Source organism: Lissotriton vulgaris, chromosome 8 (assembly GCF_964263255.1).
Source record: "Lissotriton vulgaris chromosome 8, aLisVul1.2, whole genome shotgun sequence".
In the NCBI taxonomy this organism is placed as follows: Eukaryota; Metazoa; Chordata; class Amphibia; order Caudata; family Salamandridae; genus Lissotriton; species Lissotriton vulgaris.
The window spans coordinates 564,649,533-564,671,345 of NC_141696.1; the positions used below are offsets into that span (position 1 = coordinate 564,649,533).

General features: G+C 44.0%; 1 protein-coding gene across 1 annotated transcript in view; it reads right to left on the minus strand.

Annotated features, from left to right (window-relative positions):
• TM9SF2 (transmembrane 9 superfamily member 2) overlaps positions 1-21,813 on the minus strand; it is a 395,116-nt gene that overhangs the window by 225,736 nt on the left and 147,567 nt on the right. The window contains exon 7 of the mRNA XM_086934380.1: positions 5,130-5,241. Coding sequence (XP_086790506.1) covers positions 5,130-5,241 — 112 coding nt within the window. The remainder of the gene's footprint in view (positions 1-5,129; positions 5,242-21,813) is intronic.

A 21,813-nucleotide genomic window follows, 5' to 3' on the forward strand; every position in this document is an offset into this window, starting at 1 on the left:
CTTAGCAGTGTGGTGGATGAAGAAGTGTGAGCAAGATGGGCAGTTGATGGTTTTCAGAAAGTTGTAGCTTTGAGCAGCTCTGCAGGTCCCTTTATGTTATTTCCTATGATCACAGTCTACTTTGATTCTTACAGCACTGGGTTGTCCAACCGGATATTGTGTTTACAGCTACTGGTCATGGGCAGGCTTCGTTGGAGAGAGAAATGATTAAGGAGATCTGCTGGGACGGGCATTGTTGATAAGCTGGTTTATTGGCAGGTAAAGTTCTGGGTAATGGACAAGACCCATAGCATATATATCTTATGTAAGTGTAAGACGATTCAGCTATAGTTGGCTAACGGCCAGTTAGTGTTATGGTATTAGAACTAGTGTGGTGCAGAAGGATTATGTATGAATTTCCAGCACCCTAAATTGCCCAGAGTAACCGTATGTAAGCCCTTCTTAGCTTACATGGATATAGAAACTAGTGTGCTGGTTAAGTTGTTCCACATCTGAGGGCTTTAAACTGTAGCTTGAACTTGAATATGTGAACATCTTCCTGGATTCAGTTCCAGATTGTAGGATAATGTAATTATCTTGGAAATAACCATGTTTTCAGCTACTTTAAGAAACATGTGCAGGGATGCTTCGTATCTTGGGTGGTAGTAAGTTTCAGAGCTTGGTGGCTTGAACTGGAAAGCAATGCCTTCCACCGCTTTCTTATGGTAAGGTGGTATGATGATTTGTGTTGCAAGCTTGGAGCGGCATGGCTGGTTCGATTTGTATTGCTTGAATTTACCTTGTCAATTTAGCAGTCCATTTCCTTGAGAGGCTTTGTGGCAATGCGGAGTGCCTTGAATATTGCCCTTCTACAGTGCCTATTTTGAGCCGGTGGGGCCCACCGGCACTCATATTCAGGGACCAGCACTCATTTTCCCCATCAGACATTTCCTGAGAGCAAGAGAGGGAAAACACACAAACGGGAAAGGAGGCAGAAAGAAAGATGGAAAAAAACATCACCAAGGGAGAAAGCAAGAGCCTGCAAGAGAGATAAAGAGGCAGGGAGTGTCTGACAGTAGATTAAAGAGGCCTGAGATGGAGACAGCCTTGGTATTCAGTGGGATGACGTTTTAATAGTGCCAGCCAATCACTTCTAGGCACCCCTTTGGGCACTGGCACTCATTTTTCAAACTAAGCACTGCCCTTCTAGTAATAGGTAGCCGGTGGAGTGACTGCAGGATTGGAATCATGCATTCTCTTGGGTGAGGGCGGAGGAGTCATCTTGTGGTAGGATTGTAGATTAGTTGTATTTCGAATATTGTGAACTTGGGTGTGCCAAGGTATAGGCAGTTGGCATAGTCAAGCTTGGAGATAACAAGAGCGGGGAATGGGTTGTAGTTTTTGTTGGTATCCAAGGTATGGGAAGATGAGAAGCAGCGTTTTCATTGTGTAAAAGGCACTCTTTCGGACATTGCTGACATGTAGTATCAAGGTTATGTCTGGATCCTAGACCTACATGTAAACGATACCACTACACACAATAGTGAATGCGCAGGAGACTAAAATTTGGAAGTTTTAGTTACATACTTTAAACCACTTTCATTTCACACACTTGTTTCAATTGTATACCATTCATAGAACTGGCACAGATAACACCATTTGATGTAATGTTTTGGATATGTAGTGATGATGAAACTATGCTGCCGACAGCACTGTATTAACCACCACTGGTTGTGAAGCAATGTAATTTGCACTACAACTAGACCAGACATTGTTTATCATCAGCTACTGGGATAGTACTGGCTTTGCTGTATTGTGAGTGGAGCAAAAACAAAACAAAAAGAGGATGTCTGAATCCATGGTTACCCCTAGGTTTCATACTACTCTTGATGTTGGAGGGGCCTTGAGTTCCTTGGGCCGCATGGCGGTAGCTTGGATCTTTGCATTGTCCGCAGTTTGTCTTTGGGATCTTCTGCTTTAGGTAGTTAATCATCAACCCTTTCCTTCATGGCCCGAAGGCAGTCAAAGTTTGAGCTGTAGAGGTTATCCAAGCCTTGTTGAATAACAGAGGGGCTATGATGGACACCGCAGCGCTGGGTAAGAGAAGCGGATGTGATAGGTGGTAGAAAACTACACATTGTCTGTCTCAGAGGTAAGGGACAATCCATTTCAAGTATTCCGAAATTATGAAGTCTTTGAAGTAGCTTGTGGTGATGGAAAGTGTCAAATGCAGTTGATGAATCCAGAAGTAATAGGGTGCCCATTCTGTTATTCTGCAATGTGAGTCTGAGGTCATCTCAAATGGATATGATGGCTGAGTCTGTGCCTCTGCCTGGTCTGAAGCCAGACTGTTGGTTATTTTCTTCTGTAAATTTTGAAAATTGAGTAAGCACTTCTCTTTCAAATATTTTTCCCAAAAACGGTTCATTTGGTATAGGCCTGTAGTTTGCTGGGTCAGATAGGTCATGGTTCTTCTTTCTGAGGAGTGGTCTGATGTAGGAGTTTTCATTGGAATCAACCTAGATTGAGGGGCTTGTTGAGTAAACATCTAGCTAACTCCCTGCAAAGGATATCTTTAGAGATTTTTGGAGGTGCCAAGTCTGAAGGTGAGCTTGATGGTCTGGTTGAGATGATGATAATGTTGAGGATTCTTTTTGCTGAAAGTATGGGAAGTATGTAGTGGTGGGTCGATTGCTTTAGTCTTTTTCTATGTTGGCTGGGTCTGGTGTAAGAGTGGTGTTTGTTTGCTTTGGCGGTCTGGATTGCGGAATTCTGATAGAATCTTGTGGAGTTACTTGAAAAATCACTTTGCTTTAATTATGTGTGTGGAGTACAGTTGTCTTTTAGTGATCTAATGGTTCTTTCATACGCTCCGATATCGTGGCATAGAGTGATTTTGTCTTTTTCATCTCTCGATTTTCTCCACTCCCTTTGCAGTATGATGATTTGTGTTTTCAACCTTTTGATGTTGTACCTAATCCATGAGATTTTCTTTTTGTGGTTAACCCTGGTTGTGGTCTTTATTGGTTTATGTTTCTCCATTGCAGTGGATATACAGTGGTAGAAGGTGTGCATGTCTTGCGGTTGCATATTTACTGGGGTTCTTTCGAGACACAAGCCGAGTCTGTAGTGGTCTAATTTTTTCCATTGTCCGTATGAGCATTTGTTTTTAGGTGTCTTTGGATTGTTGTTGATGACAGATGTGTTGACATTTAAAAGTGATGAAGTTGTAGTCGCTTCAACTAATGGGGAGTTCTCTGTAACTATGGCTTGTTCCAAGGGGGCAAATATGATATCTAGCAGAATAAGATGGGACAGAAACAATTTGTTGGGGAAGTTGAAGGCCTCAAGGTTTGTTTGTTGTGATAGCTGCAGTTAGATTTTTCTAGTAAAACAATATCTTACGGTCTCCTACATTGTATAAGTTTGCTTGTTTCAGATGAGTCTTGGTAGCTGTTGAAGTGATTTTTGCTTGTGGCTTTTGTGTTGAACTGCATTTTAATTGTGTTCCTTCCCTCTTAATATAATGGTGCGCTGAGGGAGGATGTGTGGTGTACTATGGGAGGAGGAACAGGGTCACAAAGGATTTTGATGTGTGAGGGTTGGGGGTTCATTTGGTTTAACTGTGGGTGGAGGCGAGGTTGTTGTGTTAGAGAATTCTGAGGTTTGAGAGATATGTACGTGGGATTTTTGTGGAAAGTAGCATTAGTGTAGGTGGTGTGTCAGGTGGTTTCAGTGGTGTGTGGAAGGTTCGGGGTAAAGCTGCTATCAGGAAACCTAGTGATCAAATGCTCATGCCTTCCTATGATTTTGAATTTCTTGCATCCAAGTGACATTGTCACTTGTTTGGGTGGTGGTTTTACAGTTAGTATGTTGTTTTGTGTGGCATAGGGTTTGTGGTTATTGTTGCTATTGATGTTGGAAAAAAGTTGTATGGGTGGTTCAGTAGTAATTTAGGTTCACCTTGTGAATGTATATAAAGGGTGTGTATTTAAAGTATGAAGTCTTTTAGGGGGTAGTGGTAGTTACAGACTGTGTAAATAAGAAGTTCCTTACCAGTAGTTTTAAATGTGGAGATGAGGAGTTTCTCGCCCAATGCCCTAACAGGCTAACCAAACAGCAGCCTTAACCTGGAAGCCCTAACCCCTCAGTTTAAAAAACAATGTTGATCAGAGGACCTAGACCAATGGGAACCCTAGTCTTAAGACAAACAGGATGCCAAACCCTAACCAATAGAAACCACAGCTATGGAAGTCAATAGTGAATAAAGCCTTACAAACAGTAACACTAGCCCTAGGAGAAAATCAGGAATTACATCCTACAACCAATAGATACCCTAGGTTTGGAAGTCAGTAGCAGGCCACACCTTTATCTCTACAACCACCAGATACTCTAGCCCTAGGAATCAATGCGAAATCAAGCCTAAATCTGTACAACCAATGGAAACCCTAGTCCTAGAAGCTAATATGGAGCAAAGCTCTAACCACTAAAACCAACAGAAACACTAGTTTGTTGAACCAACATGAGGCCCAGCCATATACCCTACAACCAAAATAACCCTAGCCCTAGAGGCAAATAGGAAACCAAGTCAGATTGTGCCTGTATTGTGCATTTTATGTCCAATATATGTATTCCCTTACCAATATAGCCTATTTTCAAGGATTGTCTTGTAAGAAAATGCAACATCTTTCATTATCAAATGATAATCTTTTTTTAAACGTTCAGTCTAGTAACATATGAAACAGCCATAAGAAATATTAGTAAATATGGCATTATAAAATGAAACACCATACTTCCTTAATAACTACCCCTACGTAACCTCTGTGGAGACAGTGAAAGACTGAACAATGTCAAACATACTATTTATAATTTGTTTTTTTTTTTTAAACAGAGCAATTAAAATGGCAGGATCCATTGTGAGGATTGTGACAAGAAAGAGTATGACTTGGAGAAAAAAAAATGACTGAAGTAGGCATGCCAAAGCAATTGCTTTCAGAAATAATTTCCAGTGAACCTGGTAAATCTATTTTCAAGCAACAGAAAAGTTACTTGTATTTAAGAAACAAGAGAAATTCAGTAGAAGGGCATGCTTGTTAAAATGGATCACATGTATTTAAAGTTGTGCATTTACATTAAATAAATGTACTTACCAGGAACTTCACGCTGTAGGTAAAAGGAATTTTTATCTTTCCGTCCAACTTGTTCTTAATACTCATGGGAGGTCCAGAGCAATCCGGATTGGAAGCATCTGTATGTCTAAAACTGTAGAAAGAATTATTTATTTTAAAAGGGAGTTTTAAATAATGTAGGAATATATGCTTCCACCTGCAAATCTGTACATGTCACATTAAACACCCACTGGCTAGGAAATAGACTATAATGAGTTGGTACTTTCTCCAACAAATACAGTTTACTAATGTCACTTTTCAATAACAATCGTTTAGGGTTGTCCTTGGATTCCCAACGCATAGAATAGGATAACAGAAGACAAAATAAGATTATCTGAGTCTATAAAAGGGAGTTCAAGTAAGAAAATAGTGGGGTGAAAAATGGACACCCACAATTAGTGACAGTTCAAATGTGAAGCACTGGTGTTTTTGGAGAATACAGATTTCTTAATAATTGTAGGTGTAGAAAACTGCCTTGAGAATTTTTGTTCTGTCGATGAGGACTAACCAAAACACACCAAGTTAAGAACTGAATGAGAATGTAGGATGGGCACAGTAAGTCCTACCAAAATAAAAAACAGCAATGATTCCAATAGGATAGAACAAGCACCTCCATACAAACTTAAGTAGAAGAAAAAGGTAGCAATGATTTCAGTCTCTCAGTAATTGGTATCAGCATGAACAAATAGGGTAAAGTTTAATTTGAAAGCAAGTCAGAAGATGAAGGCCCAGTAGGAACTTGAAGAGGCATTTATAGAAGGAAAACTTATGTACATTAAAGATGACAAGATATAGGGAACAGAAGTGACAACTCTGGGCCGGCCTTATGCCTGTGATTGTATGAGGAATGAAGTGGTCTGCAAATGAATGCTGGGATTGGGGTCAGTTGTCTTGTCCCTCACAGGCCTTCATCCCTTCGTTCCAAGGATTGAAAGTGAAATCCCACCTAATCAATGTGGGTGCAGCAAAACCTCGCAAATGTCCTTCTTGCACTGTGTATGGTGTGTGAAAGAAGTGGGATCGAGGTGCAGGCAATTGGCCACAGGCAGAACTTAAACTCTAAGTGAGAGATCCCTCAAACAAACAGGCATGTTCTTCAAGATACTAAAAACTGCATATAGAGAACAACCTCAACCTTGAAGAAGTAAGAAGGTTGCCACACACACTCCATGTCAATCTTATTATAGGGGAATACATGAATAAATATTATTACATTAGAATCTGCTCTGCATAAGCCATGTTGTTTTAAAAAAGCATTTACAAATTATGTTTATGTTGTACAAAGATAGGCAGGCTTTCTCACCTGCGAGAGCCTATGCCTCACCTTTACCTACGCACCTGTAAGTAAAGAAAGTTAGATTCTTGTTAGCTCAGCCGAGACGCTTCAAGGTCTCCGACTGTCTTTAATCTGACAGCAGGGCACCTGTTTCAGCTATTATCAGTAGTTTTGCTTTCTATCATGTTACTCCTTCCTTTGCCTATATGAAGAAATGTATAAAGGTAATGTAATTTTGATATGGTGTACCATCATATGCTCAAAAACATTGCGAGGGTGAAGCTACACTGGTTTGATTAGCGATTTCTAAATTCCTTGCTCTTTGTACTTCGAACAGGCTGAGACTGATTTTTTTTTGACAGGGGGACAACACTATCGAACAGATCACTCAATAGAGCATGAGTGATACAAGACATGACATCGCTAAGCATGTTATGCAACTGGAAAAGGCTGTTTTGGAACGTGGGGCCTAGTAAGCGGATTAAAAAAATAAAATAGCAAAGAATTCTAAAAGACCATATCTGCTCTTCCGTAGTACACACTTCCGCTGCATGTAGAAAATATGAACCTGACTATCTCAGTTATGCGAATATAACCAATTAAGCACAAAAAACCCCAAAGTACTATACTTTTGCTTGAACGTCTGCACATCTCAGGCTCACGTCACAAAGAAACAATTATCAGTGGCACCAGTATAAACAAACATTGACAAAGCCAATAGTTTTGGTGTCGCAGAGTCTAAATGTGCAGTCAAACATCACCAATATACACATAAAGCCTTTCTTAACACAAATGACAGGCATGACAATAGAAAGGTAAACTTCCATATCCCACTAATCTGCACCGGAGAATTGTTGCTGGTGGCTCTGCAGATACTCCAACATTCATTAAAGAGAATTAGAGTCAAAAGATAATTCGAGAGAGAAACTAATGTACAACTGTAACTATTGGCCTAGAAGCGGATTATGAGTGGTCTGTATTCTCTACCAATGATACAACTGAATTCTCTGCAAAGACCGAAGGCTCAGATTATTCTTTTCAACTTGACTTTATTCTCCCAACAGCAGCAAACTATTATAATAATACAACAATCTATCTCTCCCAAGAGACCTCGAGAGAATTGTAGTCCAAAAAAACATCAACCAATAGCAGTCAAGACAGCCTATCAATCTGCAAGCTCCATGATCTTCACCCTCTTTTTTTTTTGCTGCTTGATCAGTCCGATAAGTGTAATCTATGCCCATATTGACTGTTGTACTAAGTATGAAATGCGTTACTTACCTGTAACTGCAGTTATCCAGTATTGGTATCTTTCATAGATTCACATGCCTGAATCATCCCCCGTCGTCTGGGTGGGAGTCCCCGGTACATAATAACAGTAATGCCATATAGACATATATATACTAATAGGCCAGAGGCCTCACATTAGTAACCTGTCCAAGTCCTTTTGTAAAAAGGACCAAACTTTGGCCAGGAGCCAATCAGCTACTACCATCCTCTAGAACCTTCCTGGAAGGAGCCCTAGTCCCTCAGATTTTCGTAAGCACAGTACTAAGTAGTACCTACTGAGAGAACCAAGGTGAGCCCTTCCAGGGGAGGCGGGTGGGTTACATGTGAATCTATGAAAGATACCAATACTGGATAACTGCAGTTACAGGTAAGTAACACATTTCTTATCCAGTATTATGGGTATCTTTCATAGATTCACATGCCTGAATCAGAGAAGCAAGCAATAGGCAGCACATTTCGCATAATATAGCACGTAAGATACTTGATAATCACTTATCAATAGTGCAACACAATAAACTGCAAACAGTAGCAGGATAAGAAATGTGCAATTAGGTAATAGGAAAGGTGTGATGAAAGGAAGAAGGCTCACCTCTAATAAAATAGATGACGGAGCACCGCCTGTCCCACTGCTGCATCCTTCATAAGTTCAGAATCCAAGCATTAGTGCTTGGTGAACGTATGTGGTGTCTTCCATGTCGCCACTCTGCAAATGTCGAAAATGGGCACCCCAGAAAAGAGCGCCATGGAGGTGGAAACCGCTCTGGTGGAATGAGCCCGAACCTTGGAGGGCAGAGGATGTCCCGCCTGCTGGTGGCAGAAGGAGATGGCCGCAGAGATCCATCTTAAAATGCTCTGCTTTGTCAATGGTAGGCCCTTCCTGGGCCTGCTGAAGGCAATGAATAATTGGTTGGACATGCGAAATTGTTCCGTTCTATGAATGTAGAATTTCTGACATCTTTTCAGGTCTAAGGAATGTAGAGATCTCTCCGCTGCTGAAGATGGATTCGGGAAGAAAGATCTCAGGACAATAGGTTTTGTTTAGATGAAAAGCAGATGGAACCTTTGGTATGAATTTGGGGTTAGTCTGTAGAATGACTCAGTCCTGTTTGAACTGAAGGAACAGAACTTGAATAGAGAAAGCCTGCAGTTCACTCACCCTCCTTGCTGACGTGAGAGCCAGTAAAAGAGCTGTTTTCCATGACAAGTATTTGAGATCTGCTTTATGCATTGGCTCAAAGGGGTGTTTCATCAACTGAGCCAAGACAACATTGTGTTGCCGTGTAGGCGGAAAAGGTCTCACTGGAGGATAAGTCCTGAATAAGCCTTTCCGAAACTGCTTGACCAGTCTATTGGACCATACGAAAATACCAGATGAAGAGCGCCTGAACCGAGATATAGCTGCCAGGTGGACTTTGATTGAGGCGTGGGCCAGTCCCGAGTTGGCCAGGTGAAGCAGGCAAGGTAGAAGTTGAGCCGGAGATGACCAGAACGGGTGCAGTTTGTTAGCTTTACACCACAAACAGAATCTCTTCCACTTAAGGGAATACGTCTTGTTGGTACTGTCAGCCCGGGCCCGGGCTAATACGACCCTGCAGTCCTGAGGAATATCTAAGCCCTGGACCTCTCTGAACTCAGGAGCCAAGCCGATAATCTGAGAGATGTCGGATCTGGATGCTGGACTTGCCCCTGGTTCATAGTGAGGAGATGCGGGTAAGGCCTGAATGAAATCGGAGGCTCCAGCGACAGAATGTGGAGTTCTGTAAACCGGTGTAGGCGCGGCCACGCTGGGGCTACCAGGATCAGGTTGCAATGCTCTGCTTTCAGTTTCCAGAGGACCCTGGGGATCAGGGGAAATGGAGGAAAAGCGTAAGCAAAGATGTTGCACCATGCGATCGAACATGCATCCCCTAGCGATCCTTTCTGGGGAAGCCAGCTTGCATAATGTTGGCATTTTGCGTTGATCTCCGTAGCAAATAGATCCAGGTGAGGTCTGCCCCATCGGGAGAATACAGCGTCGAGAGCATGTTGGTCGAGCTCCCACTCTTGGCAAATGGAGCGTTGCCTGCATAGTGAGTCCGCCAGGGTGTTGTCTGCTCCTGGGACGTACTCCGCCCTCAGCGAAATGTTGTGTTGGAGTTCCCACTTCCAAATTCGCTGTGATTCTGGAGACAACGTCATGGATCGAGTTCCCCCTTGATTGTTTAGATAGTGCATTGTGGTGGTGGTGTCCGTCCTCACAAGCACTGGGGAGTTCCTGATCCGGGGCAGGAATGCTCGAAGTGCCAGGTATACTGCCCTCAACTCTAGCAGGTTGATGTGGAGCTGTCTTTCTGCCAGCGACCACTGACCGTGTATCTGAAGTTCCTGCAGGAACGCACCCCATCCTTCCAATGATGCATCTGTTATCACGTGTGGGGAGATTGGAAGTCGGAATGGAAGGCCATGGTTCAGGTTTTTTGTTTGAAGCCACCAGTGCAGGGCCTTCACCATGAACGGTGTGATCCTGATAAGATCGTTGAAGAATCCCGTACACTGGATCCACTGAGATGATAACGCCTCCTGTAAGGGACGCATACGGAGGCGGTAGTGTGGTATTAGGAGGATATTGGAGGACATCATTCCTAGCAATGACTTGTAGAGTCGCACCTTGATGGTCTTTTTGACCTGAATGTGGGCTGCCAGAGACCTCAGTTTGACCTGACGCTCCTGTGTTGGGAAGGCCTTCTCCTGATGTGTGTCTAGAGTTGCTCTCAGAAAAGTGAGGCGTTGAGAGGGCTGCAGTACTGACTTTTCCTGGTTGAGCGTAAGCCCCAGGCTCTCGAAGAGCTGAAGACAGGCGATGGAAGATCTGTTCACGCCTTCTAGAGTAGGAGACTTGATGAGCCAGTCGTCCAAGTAGGGGAATACCTGGTGAGGGTGCTGGCGAAGGTACGCTGCCACTGGAGATAGGTTTTTCGTAAAAATGCTTGGCGCCGACTTCAGGCTGAATGGCAACACTCTGAATTGGTAATGTCTGCCCGCCACTGCAAACCTTAGGTATTGGCGGTGACTTTTGTGGATGAGTATGTGAAAATAGGCGTCCTGGAGGTCTAAGGACACCATGAAATCTTTGGAATTGAGTAGCTGTAACACCTCCTGAATGGATACCATACGGAACGATTGTTTTTTGAGGTATCTGTTGAGGTTCCTTAGATCCAATATAGGTCTCCATTTCTTCTCCTTTTTTCGTATTACGAAGAACCAGGAATAGAATCCTTTCCCCCTCTGACCTCTGGGAACTCTTTCTACGGCTCTTTTCTGGAGCATTAGTGAGAGTTCCGCTTGAAGGAGATGCAGATTCTTGTGCTGCATGGGACATGGGGGGTTCGAAGGAGGAGTTTCCACAAACTCCAGAGTATGGCCGAACCGAACTAGCTGGAGAACCCAACGATCTGTCGTTATTCTTTGCCAATTGTGGAGGAAGTTGGAAATTTTACCTCCAACTACGTAATGTGGAGAAGAAGTGGAGGCCTGTTGGAGAAAGAAGTCATTGCCTTCTGGCGGACTCTTTCTTTCCTCCTCTTCCTCGAAAGGAAAACTTATTGTAGGAGGACTGGCCTTGTTGCTGCCTCTGTTGGTATTGAGGCTTGTATTGCTGGGACGATCCGTAGGAGGATTTGTATCCCTGATAGCTACCTCTTGTCTGCTGGCCTCTTCCTCTGGAGCCCCGAAATTAAGTATTTTTGTACTGGAGGGTACCCAGGGCTTTTGCGGTCTCAGTATCTTTCTTGATACCCTGCAGCATCTCATCAATATGCTCCCCAAAGAGCAGCTCTCCGTCAAACGGCATGTCCAGTACTTTGGTCTGTACCTCTGGCCGGAAATATGTAGCTTTCAGCCAGCCCTGGTGCCTAAGGACCGCTGCCCCCGCCAGCTGCTGAAATCCTGTAGAGGCGATATCCATCGCCGTGTCAATCATTTCCAAGGTGGACCGCTCTCCCTCAAGGAGGATCTTCTTTACCTCTTCTTTCTGCTCCTCTGGCAGTGTACCTAGATATGGGGCAAAATCTGCCCACATCTGGCGATTGTAACGCCCTAAGAGCGCTAGTGAATTTGCCGCCCTGACAGTAAGGGCCGACATCGACGAGAACCTCTTCCCGATGTTATCCAGTTTACGGCCTTCCTTATCCGGAGGCACAGTCAGCGCAGCAGATGGGTTGTTGGATTTCCGCTGAGCAGCCTGAGTAATAACGGAGTCCGGTTTGGTATGGCCTGTAAGGCATGCCGGAGCCGTGTCCGGGGCCTTATACTTCTTATCAAGCCTGGTCGGCACTGGTAGTAAAGATGAGGGGGTTTTCATTATTTTAACCCCCTGGTCCCAGATGTAATCAATAATAGGGATTGACCGAACCGCCTTCTTGAATGGCTCTTTAAAGTCATATAGGAAGCAATCCTGAGGTTGCGTGGTCATCTGTATTTGGAACCTTGCTGCTGCTCTCTCTACAACATTATGAAACCCCCCCCCGATATCTTCTGGGGGTGAATCGCCTGTGCCTGTACATCGTTATTCCACTCATCATCCCCTATTTCTCCCTCCTCCTGTTGACCTTCTTCATCTTCTCCTACTGCTTCCTCTTCTTCTTCATCAGAAGACGGTAGAGGAGGCAAAGTCAAAGGATCCGGACGAATGACCAGCGGTGGTGGTCTAGGGCGAGGAGGAGGAGCTGGAGTCACAAGATGTGGTGGCACTACTGAAGGAGGCGGAGTAGGCAGAAACCGTTGCTTGTAGTCCGCTATGAGGAACTGGAGGTCCGTGACTATTGAGGCCGGGAGGCACACCATAGGTTGGGAAGGAGGAGGCGGTTGATATTCCTCCTGGTATGGCACTTCTGCATGACCCAGGTCTTCGCAATCCGAACTCTCATGGACCTTGACATTGAGCTGTGATGGACTTGTTGCAGTGTGGAACATGGCACCATCATCAGAATCCTCAGTCTCCAGTAAGTGGACCGGTGGCAGTGGCTGGACTCTGCTAGGAGACGTAGCCTCTTGCCTCAGCATACGCGTTGACAGCCTGAAGTGTGTATAAGTATACTTCAGCTTAGGAGTCTTCCGTCGACGGGCCCGTCGACAGGGTTGTCATCGACGGTGGGATGCTGACAGCCACAGCAGACATCTCGGTCATCTTAGTCAACGGCATCGCCAACGGTAGCGTCGACGACGATGGTTTTTTCGTCGACGGCGGCCTAGACGCTGGAGCTGTCGTCGATGGCTTCGTAGACGGTGACATAGTCGACGAGGTTGTAGTCGACGTTGATGGGACCTTCGTCGACGACAATGCCTTCGTCGACGTGGAAGCGGTCGTCGACGGAGGCGTCGTCGACGCTTTTTTGACAGGAATTATAGATGTAATAGACCTACCAGTCTATGACGATGCTGAGGTAGTTGTCGCCAAGGTGGTGAAGGCTGATGCTGTTGTCGTAGAGATGGTTACTGTCAACGCTGTCACAGGCATGGCAGAAGACACCAGCAGAGGCTTCTTGAAGGTGGCTTCCTGAAGAGAAGTCTTAACTGCCATGGCTTTTGGACGACCGTCTGAAGACTTTGACGTCTTCTTTTGAGGTGGCATATTAGACGGACCTGGAGATGTCTGTCTTGGCCTTTTGGCAGAAGAGTGTGAGCTCCTGAAGGAACACTCGCTCTCACCTGAAGAGACTGTTTGATCCTTGTCCTTTAGTCTCTGAAGCCACAGAAGCAGGCGTCCCTCTCTGTCTTTAAAGTCTTGACAGAGAAAGTGCGGCAGACCTTACAATCCTTGGTAGAATGTTTAGGGTAGAGATAGTAGAGACAGTCTTCATGTTTGTCATCTACATGCAGTCTCAGCTTACTACACGAGGCACAGGGTCTAAAGAGCCCTTTTTTAGGAGTGGTAGACATAGTCGACTCTAGCACTCCTCCACAAGAGTAATATTGAAGAGAAAAATATGGAATAAATCCAGAAATACCAGAAAGCTGAGCAGAGCTCAGTAGAGACTCCCTTAGCACGACGTGCGGTAGAAAATCTGAGGGACTATGGCTCCTTCCACGAAGGTTCTAGAGGGTGGTAGTAGCTGATTGGCTCCTGGCCAAGTTTGGTCCTTTTTACAAAAGGACTTGGATAGGTTACTAGTGTGAGGCTTCTGGCCTATTAGTATATATATGTCTATATGACATTACTGTTATTATGTACCGGGGACTCCCACCCCGACGACGGGGAATGATTTAGGCATGTGAATCTATGAAAGATACCCATAATACTAGATAAATAAAATTTACATGTTACAGACTGTATAGTATTTTAGAAAATAGCACTTTGGCTTTGTACGTGTCCACTTTAATCCACTGATTGCCAGATTCTCATCACTAATCTGAGCTGTCACGGCTCCACAGGTGGTCACTCAACTGGAGTGGGCAGTCGCTTGTGGCCTCTCAAAGATGATGCAGCACTTTGCAGTGAGGTGACCGCATCCTTTGAAGTCTGCTCCGTTCTCCGTGGGCAATGCACATCACTATACCCTTTTGTAGACAGTATTTGATGCACAGAACCTACAGAGACTTGCCAGAAGCTGGATTTGTCATTAGTAGAGTTTTCACTGCCTGATCTACCCAAAAAAAAACGCCTGTTGGGCAGGAACACCCTGAGACATAAAAATTTGGACACGTGTCTCAGCTTCCCTCCCAAGTAAACAGGGTGTAAGTGTCCTGCCTCAGCACCCCCCCCTTTTAAGTTCTGCAAAAGCATTCAAACACTATTGACTCTATAAGGCAGATTGGCAGTCATTAATTCCTCTCTGTACAATGATGCAGATGGCATCTGAAGAGTAGGAGGAGAAAGTGGAGGAAGTATTTTCTTGTGAGGATAATCTGATGGGGGTTGGCGCTGCCTCAGTGCAAAGTCCTTCACCAGTACCCTGGAGCCTGTCCAGAAGCAGAAGCTACCCAACTGAACCCCTCCCCTGGAGTGAAGATCCAGGTTCACATGCGGGAAACTCAGAATCCCAGAGGCAGGAGGCCCAGAGCATTGCAAAGGCCAATAGAAAAAGGGAGCATCCGGAGGGGCAGATGGCTTAGAAGGGCTCAAGGAGACTTTCCTAAATTGATCAAAAGCTGCAGACAGAGAAAAGTAGTCTTCCAACCCAATACTATCACCCAAGGACCAAGGGGCACGGCTTTTACCAGATTTGGACACGGGTGAGAACTTTGAAGGGAAGGATTTCCATAATGGAAACTCTGATGATGTCTATAATAGTGGGAGGTCCTGGTAGCCAGCTCCCCTCCCCATGAGTCCCAAGCCTGTAGCTAGGAACAGCATAAGGAACCATCCGACATGTTGGACCCGGAAGACATATTTCACTCTAGGTCTTCGGAGTGGACACCTGCCCATAAAGTGGCCCAGTACGTGGGGGGCCCGACTCATAAAAACACTCTAAACAAAGAGGTCCATAACCGCTTGAAGGCAGTGTCCCAGACCAACACTAGTGGGTAAAATGGCTGCCAACCCAGAGATCGATTAAAGAATGGCCACCTTCCTTGCCAAATTTGTAAAAGATACCAAAAAAGGGATAAATACATCTTGGCGTGCCTGCTAGGATAAATTACTGGACATCATGGAACCATTCAAAAACATATTGGACATGGCGCAGAAAGCAAAGTCATCAGGATCTCTCATACAAACAGAGGTCCGATCATGCTGGGCACAAAGTGCCATTATACTTTTGGAAAACACTAACTATGCTAATAATGAGACAAAGACCCATATTCAGTAAAGTAGACCCAAATTGGCTGACCTGACCACACCAGAAGCAAGATCAATTGCTCAAGGCAGCCTATTTGGGGATCTGTTCCTAAAAGAACGTGGGAAGTACGTTCCATTTTTGCAACAATGGACAAGACCCATGCTTCGATTAATAAAACCTTTGGTAAGAAGATTTTTGGAGAGGCAGAGGGCGCTCCTACAGCCACTTCCACAATCAAGGCCCTCTACAGGGCTAGGGATCCATGTGAGGCCAGTGGCAAGGCACCAACAAGTTTGGAGGTATCTTCTCTAGTGGAGCAGGCACAGGGGTAGGGTTTTCTCCAGACGTAAGCAGAACTTTGCAGGAGGCTAGTTTGGCAAATCTGATTTCCCCATTTCAGGTGTGGGTTTCGGGGGCTGATTTGGGGAGGGGTGGCTTGATTGGCACAATTCAAACACAAGTAGAGGGAGATCTCCCAGGATGCTTGGGACAAATGGTCTTCAGATTCTGGGCAGAGGTCTATAGCTCACCCAGGCAGTGATTGAGAACAAGGCCAATTACAACATCAAGAAGACTGAACTAATAGACCAAGAGGTCACAGCATTCCTCCTTAAAGGTGCCATATCCAGAGCGAGATATACACCCAAGGGGCTTCCCGAGTAGCCTCTTTCTGGCAGAAAACAGGACAAAGGCCTGCATTCAGTAAAAAACCTCAGGGAGTTCAACAAGAGCTTGTATTCCATCACTTAAAGATGGAAGTGAAATAGCTACTCAGGAACTTACACAGACTACAGAACTGGATGATGCATCTCGATCTCAAGGACGCCTACCTGCTGTTCCCCATCATCCCTTCACACTGCAGGTTCTTAAAATTCCTATGGCTCAGTCAGGTGTACGAGTTCACTTCTCTCCCCTTCTGCCTATCCCCTGCAATCATGGTGCTTTACAAAGATGCTGTGACCAAGTGTGAAGTCCCTCAGTGCTCCAGAGTTGAGACTCATCTAGATTTACCACACCCTCATCATGAAGCAGTCAATACAGTGGATAAATCCACATCTGCAGATAACTATATATCTCCTAAAGGATATGTGTTTTTAATAATCAAAGGAGAGAAGTCGCAACTTCAATCAACTAAACAACTGACCTGATTTGGCTTCATGATTGACTTGGTCCAACAGGTTCTGAAACGTCAGAACAAGAAGATGAACAGTATTATGAAGGAGCTGAGGCAGACACTTGGCAACCCCAAGATCTCTCTGCAGCATCTAGCCCACCTAGTGGGGCTTCTCTCCTCATGAATACAGATGATTTCCAAGGCCCGATGCACCATCGGGCTCAACAGAGACTTAAACTCACCCACTAAGAAGAGAACTGACCTATTCGTAACTTATACACCCATCTCAAGAAGCCAAAGACTATACCCTCTGGGGGCTTCACCACATGAGGCAAGGAACAGAACAGTGATATTTGTATCGACCCCAGACCTCGCCCTAGAGTTAGACACCAGAACCTGGGCTGTGGATCCAGATGTGGAACAATATCTACAGAGGAAGATGGTCCGAAGAAGGGTTAGGACTACATATCAACTGCCTTGAAATCCTGGCAGGATCCTTAGCAGTGAAATGCTGGATGAAGGATAAAACACAATGTTGTGTACTTCTCAAAATGAACAACATGTCAGTGGTACGATACATAAATCATTTAAAGGGCGCGTAGTCGAAACCTCTGGCTGAAATGGCTAAGAACTTTAGGCCTTTCTGCCTACAAAATCAGATAGCAGTGATGGCTGAGTATCTGCTAAGCAAGCAGAATAAAATGGCAGACTGGCAGTCTAGACATTTCAAGAATTCCAGTGGATGAGGCTTCTACCATTGATCTTTGAGGCTGTCATAATGCATGGGGTTCATGTCACATGGATCTATACGCATCACGACTGGACTACCAGCTTCAATGTTACTTCAGACTCTGAGGTAGGGGGGCAGATTCCTTCTTCAGGAGTGGAGCCTGGAGACGCATTATGCTTTCTCTCCTTCACAGTGATCAGCAGGGTGGCAGCCCAAGTAAGGAGACAGAAAACAACCATGATTCTTATCACTCTGATTTAGAGATCTTAATTGCAGTTACCAGTTCTGATGGAATTTTCTTGGGATTTTCTAATCCCCCTTTCCCTCTTCTTCCGAACAGCCAACTATTTTGTTTTTGTTAACATCAACACCTTGTGGAAGAGGGTTTCCTGACACTCATGGCGTGGAGGATTACAGGAGACTATGGTCTCTTTTAGGCCTTTCCAGACAGGCTGAATCCCTAATCAGAAAGGCCTGGGTAGGCAGCACTGTCAGACTGTGCAGAACAGCATGGAGGAGATGGTGCTGGAACAGGGTTTGGATCCTGTGTGGACAAACTGTGCATATCCTAAATTTCCTTTTGGAACTGACAGCCGAAGGAAGAGCTAACAGGTTGGTAGACAAGTTTAGATCAGCTAAACTGTCAGGACACAACCCAAAAGACGGGATAGCTTTGTATTAACATCTGTAATATAAAGACCATGTTTCAGCAATAGAAGATGCTTGTTGATTTATTTTACGGTCAGTAAAGTCCAGCACTCGAACCAGGGAAAGCAGTTGGACACTGTAAAAATCTTAGCACATTTTAAGGACATGCTTTTTTTGAATAGCTAAATAAACCATTTAGTTAAAAAGGGTATGCTTGGTATGCACCCCACCCTCTTCTTGGTTGTCCTGAAAACAAATCAGGGGTCCTTATATACGTAGGGTGCATTGCGCTGCATCTTTAAATCAGACACAAACGAGGACACTGCACCTTCCTATATTTAATGTGCTCCCCCCAGGGTAGACACACACTTGTAAAGTTAGTGAAAGGTTTAGCAGCTGTTTGAAGCAGACAAAGTTTTTCAGAGAGCAGGAATCAACTGACCTGCACATCAAAGGGGTTAGAGAGATGCGCCTGCAGACAGGTGAAGTGAAGGACTATCCCTCCCGCAGGAGGTCTCTGCAGAAGTGAGAGATCCATGGACCCCCTTTCACCTCTATTAGAGGGTGCCATGTGGGGGGCACCTCCCTGTGACGCACAGTCACTGCGCCTCCTGATGGCCTCTATACTTCTGTACCCACATCCATAACAGGGCACAGAGGCAAAGTTTTTCCTTTATTAGTATGGGGCCACATACCCTTAAAATTGTGCAGGACTTTGTAGTATGACAGAAGTGGCAGCCGATGCTTGTGCGCCCCCCCTTCTGTAATACTACAGTGCCCCAAGTGAGGAAAAAAAAAGGCATGCCCATTGCGCCCACGGGGAGCACCGTATGTAATGTGGTTGAAGTGCTTATGAGTACACTGTAGAAGGTCCCAATTACATAAATACATTTAAATATCAAGAAGCAACCAATGCAACAAGCATTTGCAATGCAATAGGTCTCGCATTAGGAAAGTTTGAGCTATTGGTATTGTAAATGACATTTTTTATTTATGTTTTGTTTTTGAAAATAGCGAAATTAAAACCTTTGTCATTTACAATGCCAATAGTTATAACTTTCGCAAATGTGACACCTATAGCATTTGTAATGCAATATGTGTTGTATTTACGTGACTTACATGTATTGATATTACAAATAACAATGGCTTTTAATTTTTTTTCAATAATTAATACTTAAATAAAAGTTATTGTAATTTATAATGGCAATAGCTTGTTTTGTAAATAACTTTTGTGAAGATTATGTTCAGTGTATTTTATAGTGACGATAATCCAAGAACAGAAGTGAAATATTAACATCTTTGTTACATTTGTAATAAAGCTTGAAACATTGAGAGAACATATTTGAACCAGGTGTTGTTGAATGGTTGCACAGATTGATGCTGTGGTGGCGCTGAGTGATGTTGTGGTGCCCCCGAGTGATGCTGTGGTGGTACCGGGTGATGCGGTGTGCTATGCTATGTTTTGTTTTGCTATCCTATGTTTTCTTTTGCTATGCTATGCTATGTTTTGCTATCCTATGCTTTGATTTGCTATGCTATGCAGTGTTTTGGTATGCTATGCTATGTTTTGCTATGCTATGTTTTGCTATGCTATATTTTGCTATGCTATGTTTTGCTATGCTATGTTTTGCTATGCTATGTTTTGCTATGCTATGTTTTGCTATGCTATGTTATGCTATATTTTGTTGTGTTTTATTATGCTATACTTTGTTTTGCTACGCTGTTTTGTTATGCTGTTATGTTTTGTTGTGTTTGATATGCAATGTTTTGCTATGCTATTATATGTTTTGTTTTGCTATGCTATTATATGTTTTGTTAAGCTATGATATGTTTTGTTGTGTTTTACTATGTTTTGTTGTGCTATGTGTTGTTGTGTTTTGTTATGCTATGTTTTGTTATGTTACGCTATGTTTTGTTATGCTGTTTTGTTTTGCTATCCTATGCTTTGTTTTGTTATGCTATGCTATGTTTACTTTTGCTATCCTATGCTTTGTTTTGTTATGCTATGCTATGTTTACTTTTGCTATGCTATGCTGTGTTGTGTTTTGTTATGCGATGCTGCTTTGTTTTGTTTTGCTATGCTATGCTTTGTTATGCTAGGTTTTATTATGTTATGCTATGTTTTGTTATGCTAAGCTTTTTTTCGTTATGCTATGCTATGTTGTGTTTTGTTATGCTATGCTATGCTTTATTGTGTTTTGTTATGCTATGCTATGTTTTGTTTTGCTATGCTATGTTTTGTTGTGTTTTGCTATGTTTTGTTAAGCTATGCTTTGTTTTATGTTATGCTAGGTTTTGTTCTGCTATGTTTTGTTCTGCTATGTGTTGTGTTTTGTTATGCTATGTTTTGTTATGCTATTTTGCTATTCTATGTTTTGTTATGTTATGCTATGCTATGTTTAGTTTTGCTATCCTATGCTTTGTTTTGTTATGCTAGGCTATGTTTTGTTGTGTTATGCTATGCTATGTTTTGTTGCGCTGTGCTATGCTTTGTTATGCTATGCTATGTTTTGTTATGCTATGCTATGCTTTGTTATGCTATGTTTTGTTATGCTATGCTTTGTTTTGCTATGCTGTTTTGTAATGCTATGTTTTGTTATGCTGTTTTGTTATGCTATGCTTTGTTATGCTATGTTTTGTTATGCTAAGCTTTGTTTCGTTATGCAATGCTATGCTTTGTTGTGTTTTGTTATGCTATGCTATGCTTTGTTGTGTTTTGCTATGCTATGTTTTGTTTTGCTATCCTATGCTTTGTTTTGTTATGCTATGTTTTGTTGTGTTTTGTTATGCTATGTTTTGCTATGCTTTGCCATGCTATGTTTTGTTATGTATGCTATGTTTTGTTGTGTTGTGTTTTGTTATGCTAGGTTTTGTTGTGTTTTGCTATGTTTTGTTATGCTATGTTTTGTTATGCCATGCTTTGTTTTTTGTTATGCTATGCTTTTTGTTATGTTATGCTATGTTTTACTATGCTATGTTTTGCTATGCTTTGTTATGTTATGCTATGCTTTGTTTTGTTATGCTTTGTTTTGTTGTGTTGTTATGCTATGCTATGCTTTGTTGTGTTTTGCTATGCTATGTTTTGTTTTGCTATCCTATGCTTTGTTTTGTTATGCTATGCTGTGTTGTGTTTTGTTGTGCTATGTTGTGCTATGCTGGTGAGGGGGAGTGAGGGTGAGGGTGTGTGAGGGTGAGGGGTGTGTGAGGGTGAGGGGTGTGTGAGGGTGAGGGGTGTGTGCTGGTGAGGGGGAGTGAGGGTGAGGGTGTGTGAGGGTGAGGGGTGTGTGAGGGTGAGGGGTGTGTGAGGGTGAGGGGTGTGTGAGGGTGAGGGGTGTGTGAGGGTGAGGTGGTGTGTGAGGGTGAGGGGGTGTGTGAGGGTGAGAGTGTGTGTGAGGGTGAGGGGTGTGTGAGGGTGAGGGGGTGTGTGAGGGTGAGAGGGTGTAAGGGAGGGTGGGTGAGAGGGTGGTGAGGGTGAGGAGAGGGGGTGTGAGGGTGAGGAGAGGGGGTGTGAGGGTGAGGAGAGGGGGTGTGAGGGTGAGGAGAGGGGGTGTGAGGGTGAGGAGAGGGGGTGTGAGGGTGAGGAGAGGGGGTGTGAGGGTGAGGAGGTGAGTGAGGGTGAGGAGGTGTGTGAGGGTGAGGAGGTGGGTGAGGAGGTGTGTGAGGGGGTGAGGGGGTTGGGGTGAGGGTAAGGGGGGTGAGGGGGAGTGAAGGTGTGGGGGTGTGCGAGGGTGATGGGGTGTGAGGGTGTGTGAGGGTGATGGGGAGGGTGTGTGAGGGTGAAGGGGGGTGAGGGGGGTGAAGGTGAGTGAGGGTGAGTGAGGGTGAGTGAGTGACTGTGTGCGAGGTGTGTGAGG